A 14,295-nucleotide genomic window follows, 5' to 3' on the forward strand; every position below is an offset into this window, starting at 1 on the left:
GTGTTATCCCCCAAATAATGTAATCAAATATTAATCTACAGAAATTGATTTCCTTTTTTTATTAGCAACCCCTGAAAAGCAATACATTTAATAGCAACCCCTGGAAATACAGCACACACATACCTGTTTACATGTCTATGTGAGTACATATAGAAAAAACAAGTTTCACAAAACAATTATTTGTCCTTACTGCCTGCAACATGTTCTATTATTTTCTGTTGTTACTTTTATTTTTTAATACTTGTGATAATCCAATAAATTGTTTTCTGCAAATCACTAATAAGTCACAACCTGCAGTTTGGAAAACAGTGAGAAGATTCTGCCAATGAATATTTGGGATAACCTTTCCTAAAAATTCCTAAATTTTATTTAATGGTAATTTAGTTTAAAAGCTGAACAAGCAGGGCTAGTCAGGATAGCTCCATAGCTACTTTGAATAACAGAGGACAAGTGGGTGGGGGGGAGTGGAGAGGGGAGGAAGCAAAAGTTAAAACTTTAATTCAAAATCAACTCCATGAATAAAAAGCTCTGATTACAGGCCCTAGAATTCCACTCTCTAAACCATAGGTCAAGTTCATTTATTTCAAATGACATACTAAAGAAAAAGCTGTGACTCTAGAGTGACTTAAAACATTAAACAGTAAACAACCGGCCCATTCCCAACAGGCCGAACCAAAATTAGTCTATCGATGCTCATTTACTATAATCTGTTTGCCATCTTCTTGAGGCAGCTTGAAAAATAGAGCTGCAATACCGTTTTGGTTTTCTGTAACAACTTTCTCAATGAACACATTTACTTCTCCAATCAGATACCAGTATCTATTGTGGATGCAGGGAGATACAGCAATCCCCAACGATCTGAAATTCACTGCCACTAATCTATAATCTCGAACTGCCCCTATTTGAAGTTCAGGACCAGAACTGATGAAGCAACGGCACTGTAAGTATTAAACAATACCCTGCGGCTAATCCACTCAACATTCATCACTTACCCTTTCGAACCCATTTATTGCTAAATCAATGCAATTAGGAGATGATAGAAAAATAAGTTAACATAAAAACTGAGTAAATGCAATTATGTAAATATGGAATTGACGTTTTTCAACTGTGAGCCAAAATGATAAAATTTAATCTAAAAATCCTTTCCCTCACTCCCTTTATGATCTTATCTCCCACCTCTTCCTGTCACACTTCCAATGTGAATTCTAATTCTAGGAGGCCCATATTTTTAAGATCATTATATTAAAATACCTTTTTGATTTCTAATGAATAAAATTGCTTTTCTTTATATCTTACCTTTATCGAAATTTTTAAAAAATATTTGAAGTAGCTTGAAAAACAGAGGTAAGTAAACATCTCAAAAAATGCAGTTGACGTAGTACAAGTCCATACATGTCCTCGTTAAAACAAACTGTATTATCCTAAAATTTCTATAATAATGACCTTTTTGAAAAATCACGTTTGTAAAATAGAATGGCGGCTTGACTATTACAACTCATTAAAATTCAATGCTAGTTAATCTGAAAATTCCTAAGTATCTCTAAGTTGTTTAATGATCCAATGATTTAAATACATAATCGCATATAAAAATGAGTGTGTGTGTGTGTGCATGTGTGTGTAAAACAAAATTCAGAAGACTCACTTTAATCGACAAAATACATGGTAATCCTTATTTTAGTTTACAGAAAAAATAATATAGACCAGTAAATGTAAAATGAAATTATGAACTTTTTATAAAATGTAACTCATCATTACATCTCAGCAGAATAATAATTTGTAACTATTTTATACCTATTCTGCCAAGCAGTGTGCTAAACTCTTCTGCACTGCAATACCCTGCAGACTAAATTCTGAGAGGCTAATAGTAACAAGAAAATACACTGAGATCTCATCAAAACAGAATTAAGCTATCCAGCATTATCTGCTTTCCGCAACAAGCCAAGAACCAGAAGACCATCTTAAGAGGTAATATTTGTGTAGCAATGACATAATAGAAGGCTCCTCTCTCATTCCCATTTAATAACTATGTGGCTTCATCTGTTATCTATAGCAAACCAGTAGCAGGTTAAGAAATTCGAAGAGGAAAGAAAATAATCAGAACAAGATTTAAAAACCCACAATTGTCTAAAGCTACTTAATGATCAGTACTTTTTTTAAAAGGAGAGACATATTACCACTTTTTAAATGTCCTGTCAAATGATTAAAATTAAATGAAAATGTTATTTTAAACTTCTAAACATTTTATCAAATTATAATTATATTCTTTTAAATTTGATTTTAAGACAATAAACCACTATCTAACCTGTGAGATAATAGTAAAAATATGTACTGGTTTCTGTCCCTGGTTCCTGGCACAGAGCTCCTAAATCCCTTGGAAATTTCCTAGGTGACAAGCGGTGTCTTTTGTTCTAATGAGGTGACTCTTGGTGGGCACGTGGATGGGGCGGGTCACCAGAAAGACCAAGCCATGATTAAACATTTTCAGCCCCATCCCTCATTCTCCAGAGAGGAAAGAGGGGCCAGAAATGGAGTTAATGATTGTCATGCCTACTGATGATGCCCCCATAAAAATTTCAAACGTACAAGGTTTGGGTGACTGAACATTTGGAGGTGCTAGGAGAGTGGCTTGCCTAGAGAAGGCATCGAGGATCTGTGCCTGTTCCCACAAACCTTTCCCCTATGCATCTCTTCTATCTGGATGTTTTTCTGTACCCTCTGATATCTTCTTAGAATACACCGGCAAAGAGTTAGTAAACTTTTCCTGAGTTTTATGAGCCACTCTAGCAAATTAATCAAATCAGAGGAGGGGGTGATAGGAACCTCCAATTTATAGCAGATTGGTCAGAAGCACAATGGCAATTGGCTCTCTCTGAAGCGGGGAGCTTTGTGAGACTGATCTGTTAACTTTGGGATCTAATACTACCTCCAGAATTGAGTTGAATTGTAAGACACCCAGCTGGTTCACAGAATTGCTTGATGTGGGGGAACAAACCCACACATCTGGTGACAGAAGTGTTTTGAGTTTGTAGTAGTGTAAGAGTAAAGGAGAAATATAGGAGGAAGACTGAGTTTTTCCTAACACATAACCCCCACCCCCAGAAAACTGTCCGGAATACCTCAACGCCAGGGTATAAAGATAATCAAGACTTTCTATTTTCTATTTATTCAATCAATATGTACACTCTTCTAAAATTTTGTTAAGTATTTCATAAGAACACAGGATGATTATTAATAACATTTCCAAGGGTACATTTAGTATTTGATACAGTATATATTTTTTCCTGATCCTGAAGAAACCCTGTAAGTATTATAATTTCTATTTTATAGATGAGAAAAAACATTCAAAGACATTAGTTGCCCAGGGCCGCCTGGTGGCAGATTAGGGCTAGAGAACTCAGGTGTATCTGAACTCTAAATATGTACTTGTTATACCAGGGGCTAAAGTTAATATACCTCCCAAATTTTCTCATTTGGAGAATGAGGTTTTGGGCTTGTGGTTATTTAATGAATTTCCTATTACTGAACAAGAACAGTTCAATACAGTAAATTGGGAGACCAAATGAAGGCCAATTCCAGTCTGAATGAATCCCTTATTCCTAACAAAAAGGAGACCAACTGCCCAGATATAAACAGGCTCTTAACAGAATCATATCCTGATGAAACTGCTAATGGCATGTGCAAAAATGGATAAGGAAGTTTTTCCTGAACATATTAGGAGGTCATTTGGGAACAATTATAAGCAAAACAAAATCAGTACCGAGGATTACTGAAAGGACTCTACTGAGTCAGTGCACTTAGCCAGTTATAGCACCTGTACAAACACTGATGTCTGGACTCGGAAGTCAAGGAAACAGAGTCCAGGAAGAAAGGGAGTCCGTACACCTCGAAATCATAAAGTTAAAAGAAAAGGGACAGAACAAAATTCTATTGTGTAAGTAACAATTCTAAAGAATAAAAATAGCACAATTTCAAACCAATAAACCTAACAACTGGCATGGTACCTGGGGTTTAAAATCTCTTTTCTTGCCATTGATCCTTTTATAATTATATATATTAAAAGTCAAGGATTCTCATAAAGCAAACATTACACAAGTATTAATATATAAGTAAAATACTCACTGTTTTCCGACAGCAATTTAAATGTATTTAAAACTTGTAGAAATATCTTAAGAGTCAAAATTTTCATCTTAACGGTGCTTATTACTTACTTGGCCTAAAATTCTCTCAGGTTAAAAAAGAAATGTTACATATTCTTACTCTGAGATCAGTCTAAACTATTTACCCAGTATCTCCCCTCAGAAGAGCTAAGGCAAGAAACATTCTCTTCCACTGGCAGCTATATCAAGGAAAGTAGGAGTCTTTTTCTTAATGGTAATACCACAAATAGAAGTTCTATAATTTAATTGACTGGTTCAACATTTAAGTAGAAGCATATTCAATTTCAACCTTATGAGTTCATATTATGCTAACGTTCATTCACTGAATATTCGTTGAATGTTTTCTATGTATCAAACCTTAGAAGATCTAATGGAGGATTTAGCAATGATCCAGAAATCTCAATGAAATACGCAATTTCTATAATATTAGCAACAGATTCACAAGGTATAGTAATAAAAGCGTTTAAATACAGAAGAAGGTTATAGTTAACTCAATTATCTGAGGCAAACAGCTTTCAAATATCATACAAGTAAAATTATGATATGCTTAATACTACATGGTACTGAGAAGCGGTACCTTTGATTACTCCAGACTACTGACAAATAGAAGATGAAGGGATGAACGGTGATTTGGTATCCACTAAGGGTTCAAATCCCAGCTTAACTTTTTACTAACTGTTTGGCCAGAGAAATTTTAGAAAATCTCTCTGCCTATGAATTCACATCCATAACAAGGATAATAAAATGCATGGCTCAAAGCAGGCTTTCTCTAAAAAGTTAGTTACCTCTTCTTCACTAACTTGCCCACAGCAAAAAACAAAGCTATAAGTCCTAGGTTAGTGATTCGCATCGATGTGAATTTCATTACATCCCTTTTCTCGCCCAGTGTGCTATGAAGTCTCAGGATTCACAATGAAATATAAAACAAAAACATTTTCAAGAGAGGAAGAAATGATCATCCTTTCCAAATATTGTTTCTAATGACTGGCTAAATAAAAATCATTCCTTTCATCTTATTTTTAACTAATTCTTTTTGAATACAGGGATCGACATTTCACACGGAACACACATGACATGAGTCGTCCACAGTTTCAGTTATGTCTTCCCACAGTGCTGCCATGTTGTACAGCTCCAGGAGAAGCCAGGTCCACTGTCTGTGGTCAAGGTAAATGGTGCCTTGTGGAGCAAAAACAGAAAAACAATGTGAATAGTGAATGCCCCCGAAACTGTGCCACTGTAATCTCGACAATTAACTGTAAACCGATCTGGATAAATATCTTAATATCTGTTATCCATCAGTGGTAAGTATAAAAAGCACAAATGAAAATTCTAACTTTAAAAACACAAATATACCCAAGCAGTTACTTCCTTATGCCTAAGGTACTTCGTTTACAATAACAGGACCCTCGGCCTTTTCCTGAACCCTGCCTTCTATTTATTCCTCGCTAATCTAAATCACTAGACAGAAGTTGAAAGTGAGAGGAGGATCAGGACATCAGTGGCATACAAACTCGAAATTTCCAAAGGACTCGTGCATTCAATATAACTAGGAATGCAGTATGCGATTTTAATGAAAGGCATGTATTAACAACTTTGGTATTTATGTGGTACTTTTATAATATGACAAATTAAGTCATATGTCTCTCATGAATATGGATATGCAAACCTATAGCATTAAGCAAACCTATAGCATTAAGCAACATAAGAAATCATCCTCTCTTGTACTGAATAGATATGTTTGCCTGGTTTGAAATAGAAACTGTATAGAATAATATACACTGAAGTTTTATTTCCACTCCAGTCTCAATTCCTGTTCCCTCCACCCTCTATGGCAACCATTTTTATTAAGTTTTTTTAATTAGTTTTTTGTTTACTTTTCTAGTGTACTCATACAAAAACTAATAAATACAAATGTACTTTCTTATTCTTCCCCTTAGAGAAAAGGCACTACATAGTACCCTGTCACACATCTTGCCTTTTTAAATTAATTATCCTAGAGATCTCACCACTTCAGTACAGAGAGATCTTTCTCATTCTTTTTTTATAGCTGTAGTATCCCATAGTGTGGATATACCATAATTTATTCAACCAGTGCCCCTATCAGGTTGCCTCCAAAGCATCTTCTTAAGTGATACATTCTCAAATCTCTCATTACTGTAACAAAGTAAATTATCAATATCATAGGACTTGCTTTCTTAAACTACAATAATACAATGCACTGGTGCCTTACTGCTTTATTTTGTAAGACTCATCAGAAATTTCCACCTCACATGGTTGCATTCTCTCCCCATCAAAGTTTAATGTATTTATTATAGGATATCTTAGAGCTTTTAATATACAGTTATGCATTGTGAATCTCCAGAAAGTATGGTGTGTGACATTTCCCAAACTTATCTGGCTACAGAATAGTTCTTTGGCAAAACCTCCTATAAATGTAGTATTTTGCAAAACAAACTTTAGCAGAATAGGGTGGACAGGGCGCATATAATAACTATTGTCATGTATTTGAGTAAAATATAAGACTATGAACTTTTAAGGAAGGTATGAAACCAAGCTGAGCTAATTTTTGGACTTGGTGTTGCTTACTTAGCTGTTTTTTGAATTATAAACCCCTCTGAGATCTAAATGTAAAGCTATTTGACCCTCTCCTGCAAAGAATGCTTTGAATTTTCAGTTTCTGGGGATCCACGGACCCTAAGGCCCATCCACAGTCTCTATGGTCATATCTATTTTAAAAGTAATTTTAAATGGGACTGTGCTACATTATCTATGGCAATATTAATACTCCAAAAGCTAGGACAGAGCACTTTTCATGCAAAGCTAACGAGAAACTAGCAGAGAATTCACCATGAAGTATACCCTGGTGCAAAGCAAACAAAGTATATTCAAAGCAACCATGTTCAACAATTAATGATATCAAGCAAAGTAAATTCTATTAAATAACTGTGGAAACTGTTAACAAGGGTTTGTAGTCTGGTTTTTACATGGGGGCCTCTCATTTTAAATGATTAAATAAGATTCTTACAGAAGAAAATGTGTATATTTCATTTTATACAGTATAAAATCTTAGCATCCAGGATTTATAGAATTCATTACATTTCACATTAGACAGCAGTGTTTACTAGACATACAGTTCTGCTGCAAATTTGAATGTGACAATGTGAATAGCCAGGAGAAAGGAGAAAAAAACTCTGGAACTTTTAAATGTAGATCAAAGAATCTCCAAGCACAACTGCAGTCTAACAGGTGAAATCAGGAGAAGAGAGGTATTAAATTAAAAAGGGGATATATACATGGCTACTGCACCTGATTTTGGGGGTGAAACTCTACCCTCCCTTCCCTAACACTTCCTCCCCCCAAAAGCCCACCCATGGCAAACATTAAAAAAGTGCTAAAATTTTGAAAAAGATGTTTCTAGATCAAGATAATATCCTAGTGGCCAAAGTATAACAGAATGGAAATTCCTAATTTAAAATATTATAAAAAATTTGTTTCTTAACAGAGCTTTTTTTAACAAAAACATCTCCAACACTATGACTGTGAACTTAATGGGAAGAGTGCACTATGCATGAATTTGCTTTATTCCTATTTTTGTTGAAAACATAAAGTCCTAAGGTAAGAGGAGTTCTGCATAAGTCGTTTCGGCATTTTTCCAGAACAAAGAATGGTATTAGGTCAAAAGTATTCTATGTATAAAAGAACATGCACCAAACACAAAAGCATCAAGTGTTAATTACAGTTGACCCTTGAACAACACAAATTTTAACTGTGTGGGTCCACTTATACGTGGATTTTTTTCAAAAAAATATGTACAGTATTATAAATGTATTTTGTCTTCCTTGTGATTCTCTTAATAGTATTTTGTTTTCTCTAGCTTCTTTTATTGTAAGAATACAGTATATAACACATACAACATACAAATGTGTTAATCCACTGTTTATGATATTGTTAAGGCTTTGAGTGAACTGTAGGCTACTTACTGGTAGTTAAGTTTTGGGGAGTCCAAAGTTATACCTGAATTTTTGACTGCACAGGGATTGGCACCCCTAATCCCTACATTGTTCAAGGGTCAACTGCATGTTATGGTAAATTGTGAGGAAAAAAGATTATAAAGATCTTTTCCTTTCTCATGCTCTTGCTCTTTTGAGAAACCAGTGCATATTCCTTTCTATAATACAATAGAGTATAGGCATCTTGTACATGTGAATCCATCTTCAAAGGTACATCAATTTCCCAAGTTCCTGATCAGAGTTGATACATAATTCAACAGCTTCTCCAAATCAGGCAATCTGACAAAAAAAAAAGAAGCAATACAGTTCTGGAATTCAGACAGACAGGATGATTCTATACTGCCTAACAGGTGAACAGAATGAGAACCAAATGACACCAGCTCACATAACATTCTCTACAAAAGCAAAAGGATATTTAAAATATTAAATCGTCTTTTCTATTTCATTATAAAATGCTGATTGTGCTTTACCTTGGATATTGTAAAAAAAAAATTGCTTAAATGAATTTATTAAAACCCAACCCATGGCTTAAGAAAAATTAAAATATTTAAAAATACCTTTTCCAAGAAATTTGAAAATCTGCTTAAAATAGCCACACTAAAAACTTTCGGTACTGGCATATCAGCTCCAGATAAAAATGCAAATCTATACCATAATCATATTATCTTCCTAAGCAGCACTGAAAAATAAAAGTGGCCATTCTCATTTTATAGTATTCACTTAAAAATGTCCAGCCCAGGAAAGCAAGGAGTAACTAATTTAGACTACAGTCTGCTAACCCTCTGAGCTCAGTAAAACCATTAAGAACAGTACTGCCAAACACTATCATAACAATATGCCAACCATAGACCCCTTCACAGTTTATTATCCCTGTAATACAAATAATCCTAAACATTTCTCCAAGTTGTAAAATTCAGTGTGTATCACTCAACAAAATACAAAGTTGTCAGCTAAACAAAAACAGAGGCAAACTTCATTGAAAGGTAGACTGTTAGAATAGCTACATGCTTAGTACAGGAATCAAAAATTCTCTCACTCAAAAGGGAGCTAAAAGGTCGGGGCAGGGGGACCAACTGCACTTTTATATATGTAAACACTTATCTTTATTATTGATACATGCTCACTGTAAAACTAAAAATACTGTATCCATAAAAAGTGATAACTATAGAAGAATCCATAATTAATCAGAGAAAGCTATAATACAGTAAATCAAAAGCCATACTGACAAATCTGTAACATTAACCCTATGAATTGCCTGTATACTCCATTATATAAATGGCTCATTTTGTCAGCTGCAGACTCTATTCACTTTAAGATCACATTTGTGGTAAAGTACAGTAAGAAAGGGGAAGGAAGAAAAAAGAAAAATAACCTTTTACAGGATGTTGACAAGTGTTCAACTATCAAGGTTTTAGAATGTGTTGGTTAGCACACCACATACCACTAAAATAATATACCAGGTTCCTCCAATACCAGGTTACTTTGGCTTTCGATTTTAACCTACTCAAGTAACAGGAATCTAATGTAACAAAATACTCTGATTTTCATAGCCTAAGCTCTCTTGGAAGAAAACCTGTGTACTTCCCAGTATCAATTACCAAACAAAACAATTCTTCAATCCAACTCAATTATTCTACAATTTCATCTGCACAGATAACAGAGTTGCCATCTCTCCCTTTATTACAACTCTACAGATTGTGGTCCAGAGATACCAACTGTAATGCAAAAATTAAAATCCTGAAATTATGCCTGGAATGCACATTATCTCTAGAGCTATCAATACCTAACCACAGATCCCCAAATAGAACACTTACTTACAGACCTATCAAAAAATTTACTTGCCAATCACCACTGAACTCATACTAGGTTGTTAACATCTTTATTCTAATGACTGCTCTTTTTTAAAGTATTTCTAACAGACTCATGAAAATATTTTAACTGGTGCTCATAACAGAAGCAAGAATGCAAATGCTATCCCTGTGTTCACTACACATGCCAAAATAAACTCAATGAGGTTAGGACTTTGGTCTACCTTGTTTGCCTATAACCCCAGTGCCTGGCACCTAGTGGATTCTTAATACCATGAAATGAATGAAATCGTATAACAAAATTCATGAACAGCTCAAATACAACAGAACTATGTTAAATCATGTACTCCTTAAAAGAACATTTGCAATATGTGGTGACAGAAAGAAATCTACTATGGGAGGTGAACACACAGTGTAAATATATATATGCTTTACTGTTAAAACCCACAGCTGAAACTTATTGGATTTTGTTAACCAATGTCACCATAGAAAATTAATTAAGTAAAAAAAAAAAAAAACATTTGCTAAAACTTGGAAACCTTCTAAACAGTGCTATTTAACAGGATTTAACCGATACCAGAAAATAAGAATGACAGTTCAAATCTATTCTAAGAGAGGCCTACATGGTAAGTTTCTGTAACAAAGCAAAAAGTTGCATTTTTTATGACTTTCCTCTCTATCCCAAAGCTATGATCAATGAAAATTACAGAATTTTAGGGGGAAAAAAAAACTTTGAGCCTAAATTATGAAACAGATGGGCTCCAATTACAGTATAAACTGTCACCAATTTATTCAAAAACTTTTGCATAATTATATACCTAAGATAGTATATTATGAATTTTATTCTATATTTATTCTACTATGCTAAGGAGTTGGCTTGTGTTAAAGAAGTTAAGACTGATGAATATCACAATCTTCCATTTTCATGACTTTCACTTAGCAGGGGGAAAATCAGTGAGTAACGATTTAACTGTCAATGTAAGTAGTTCTTCTCTTCCCAGTTTTCGAGTTACAGTGTTCTCTATTACTTGAACCAAGTTTTCCTGTTTTCGTCCTATTTTTTTAACTGTATAATAGCTTACTGCATTTGATTTTTATTACCGATTTGTATGTTTACTCTTACCAAGTCATGCTTTCCCAAAGATTCGGGAGGCATACCTTTCCAAAATGCTCCCCTGCCATGTCATTAATAAGTGTTTGATAATTTCTTTGTCATTTGTCTTCCTCATCTGAATATAAGTTCTATTAGAGTAGAGCTGGTTTTGTCTTTGCTGAATATTACAGAATAGGTTCTAAGTGTTATTACAATGAATGAATGATTTGGAAGGCAATGACATTATCATGTGCTTCTTTGCTAGCTAAGTAGGCAATATTTGATAGTTTCTATGCAACTTTATGGAAACTCAGATGCTCTTTACAGCTCTAAACTGAAAACTTTCAAATAAATTTAAGAGCAAACAAGAGTATTTAATACACACAGAGAAGGTGCTAAAAAACATCAAAAATAGTTTATTAAAAAAGCACACAATTACAGAAGATTTCTTCGGACAAGTTTCCAGTATTCCATTACCATCACTATGAATGATCTTTCCCAAAAACCACTACTAAATGACTTCACTGTCTGGACTCTTTCTTCAGTTTTTCTCCAAGTTTTGAGAATTAATAAGCGAACATACTGAAATAATGAATGACTACTCTCAGGGCCTGACAATAATCTTCAAAAAGATGGGGAGGGGGCGGGAGAGAGGTTGTTAAGGAAAATGCTTTAATAAAAAAAACAAGTGAAAAGCAATTTTCCTGTTAGTTGTCAAAGACTGGAAAATTTTCACTGCAACCTCCCTCCTTTGCTGGTTACAGGCTAATAAATGGAAGTCGGAAAATTTGCTACACCTCATGCCCTCTGAGTCAGGAACTACGAAGGAAGAAGAGACTCACAACTGTAGGGACACATGTATTCTACATGAAAGCAGGAAGTTCATTTCTTGAGCATGGGCTGCCAATCCAGCATCCCAAACGGGAACCACGGCCTTTTGAAAACCCACACTACTCCCCCCCTAATCCTGAAGCCAAAGCCGGCCTCACCGGGAAACCCGATTTTGCTCGAAGGATGAAAAGGAGGAACAGCAAAGAGGCTCGGGACACCTTACTCTCTCTTTCTACTTGGCCTGCGGCAGGAGGCTACTCCGCTTCTCGCCAAAAGAGGAGGCGGGCCAGGCAGAGTCAGCAGCGACTAGAAAGAAGCCTTGGCCTCGAAGGAAGGCGGCTCGTCCACGCGGCCGAAGAACTCACCGAACAAAGCACGGCGCGAACCGGGTGGGGAGACGGGAAAGAAAGGGAAAGATTCACCCCAGCTCTTCACCACTGACTGGGGCAACTGACAGGTGGAGCCGTGCTCCTCCTTATTGGGAGAAGAAAGATGGGTTTTCGAGGGGCTTATGTGAACTCCAGCGCTAAGGCCACCGGAACTGAGACCCCCGGCCGGGGAGAACGCCCGGGAATAAGGTAACGAGTGCTGCGGAGAGAAAGGAAGAGATGGTCGGGGTCAAGGGCGGGAGGACGGGCCCTGCGGAGGTGCCGGGGTCTCGCCCCAGCGGTGCCGAAGATGCCCGTGGCGAGGATGCGCGTGGCGCGCTGCCGGCCGCCCCCAGTCGGGCCTCCTCCGCGCCGCGGTCGCCCGCCCCCTCGCACCCGCGCCCTGGGCAGCCACACAAAGGGGATGGCGAGGCGCACCGGCCGCGGGGCGGTGGAGGGGCGCCGGGCCCCGGACGTGGTGGCCGGACCGCGACGCATGCCGCGCCCCCGCCTTTGTCTGTCTCGCTCTGCGCCCCCGCCCCCCAGCCGAGGAGGCCCGTCGCCCGCGGCCCTCACCCTGCTCGTTACCCGGGTGAGTAGAGGTCTCATCTGCTCGCCGGCCCCATCTGCCTCCATGGCCAGCCGGCCAGCCCGCGGCTACCGCGACGGTGCTCCCAGCGCGGTCCTGCCGCCTCTGCCGCCGCCGCCGCCGCCGCCGCCGCCGAGACCCGAGCGCGCGAGGGGAAACGAATGTGTGTCCGTGCGCGAGGTGCGCGCGCGAGGGGAGAGCCGGGTGCGCAAGATGCAGGGCGCGCGGAGGAGCGCAGCGGCCGTGGCGCTGCCTCTCGCAGGACAGTGAGCCCGCGGCGTGGAACGTGGAGTGAGAACTGAGCGAGAGGCCGGACAAGGAGGGGGAGGAGGAGAGAGCCGCGTAGAGCCCCGGGGGCGGGGCCGCGGGCCGTGACGCGCGGAGCGCCGGGCCCCGCCCCGGCACGCCCCGCTCCCCGCCTCCTCGCTTCACGCCCCCTGCCAGTTTGGCCCCGCCAGCCTACTCAGCGCACCCGCGGGCCCCGCCGCGAGGCCGCCCGGAGGCGGGGCGAGGGGGAGGCGGGACGGACATTGGTCCCAGCCAATCGGCGACTCGTAGAGTTGCGCACGGGCCCCTCCTTAACCACCCCCCCCCACACCACCTCCTCTGGAGGCCCCGCCCCTCTTTGTAAAATCCTAACTGACCGTAGCTAAACGTCTAACTCGTTTTTCCGGTCGGAGGTTCCTCTAAATTCGGAAGTGGGGTGGGGGTCACCACAGCCCCCAGCTCCTAACCAATGTAAAGGCAGGAGGGAAGGAGGACGCCGCCGTTTTCAAGGGCGCTCGCGGGAACCCCAAAGGAACTAACGGGTATTCAGGACTTCTACAAGTTTTTTTTTTTCCCTCAGTTCAGTAGGCATGAACCCCAACTCCGGGCTTGTGAAAGAAGTACTTTTGACCAGGTGTCCTCGTGTGTTTGCCTCTCGACTGTGCACCACGGCGGCTCCCAGCACTCGAGTTCACCCTCTCGGGCGCCTCTCAGATAGCCAGCCACAGTTCTAACGGGATGATGACGGTGCCCGCCGCACAGGGTATTTGAAGGATTAAGTGAATTTCTATCTGTAAATGTGCCAGACATAGCATTCTTGTTATAAGCATTATTGTTACCAGGGTTATCTTGCGTGTTTAAAAAAGATAACAAAAGGGCTAGTTGAGAAGAGCTAAATCAGTTCTATGGAAGGAAACTGTGACAGCGGATCTAGAGCTCATATCCTATTTATCTCCCATAGGATATTAATAAAGCCTTTGTCGGAAATATTAAAGGATGCTGGATGTCTCATTCCTGGTTTGGGTCCTAGTCCCCCTTTTGTTTTCAATTCTCCAGAGAGTTACTTCGAGGCTGGCACAGATTATTCACTGACTCGTATAAGAGCAGATGTGTAACAGCTACCATTTAAAGAGGCCTACAATTAAAAGCTGTGACATTTCGCAAACGTGCTT

General features: G+C 38.9%; 1 protein-coding gene across 7 annotated transcripts in view; it reads right to left on the reverse strand.

Moving 5' to 3' along the window:
* Positions 1–13,187, reverse strand: part of SLC4A7 (solute carrier family 4 member 7) — a 93,053-nt gene extending 79,866 nt beyond the window's left edge. For 3 of the 7 annotated variants that reach the window (XM_016149576.2, XM_016149573.2, XM_016149570.2), the window contains exon 1: positions 12,844–13,167. In XM_016149576.2, the coding sequence (XP_016005062.1) occupies positions 12,844–12,903 (60 nt within the window). In that variant the 5' untranslated portion in view covers positions 12,904–13,167. Of the gene's footprint in view, positions 1–12,843 lie in introns of all 7 variants that reach the window. The other 4 variants (XM_016149574.2, XM_016149571.2, XM_016149568.2 and 1 more) reach the window with 3 other exon arrangements.
* Between the last annotated feature and the right edge of the window lie 1,108 nt (positions 13,188–14,295).

This window comes from Rousettus aegyptiacus, unplaced genomic scaffold (genome assembly GCF_014176215.1).
Source record: "Rousettus aegyptiacus isolate mRouAeg1 unplaced genomic scaffold, mRouAeg1.p scaffold_m13_p_4, whole genome shotgun sequence".
Lineage (NCBI taxonomy): Eukaryota > Metazoa > Chordata > Mammalia > Chiroptera > Pteropodidae > Rousettus > Rousettus aegyptiacus.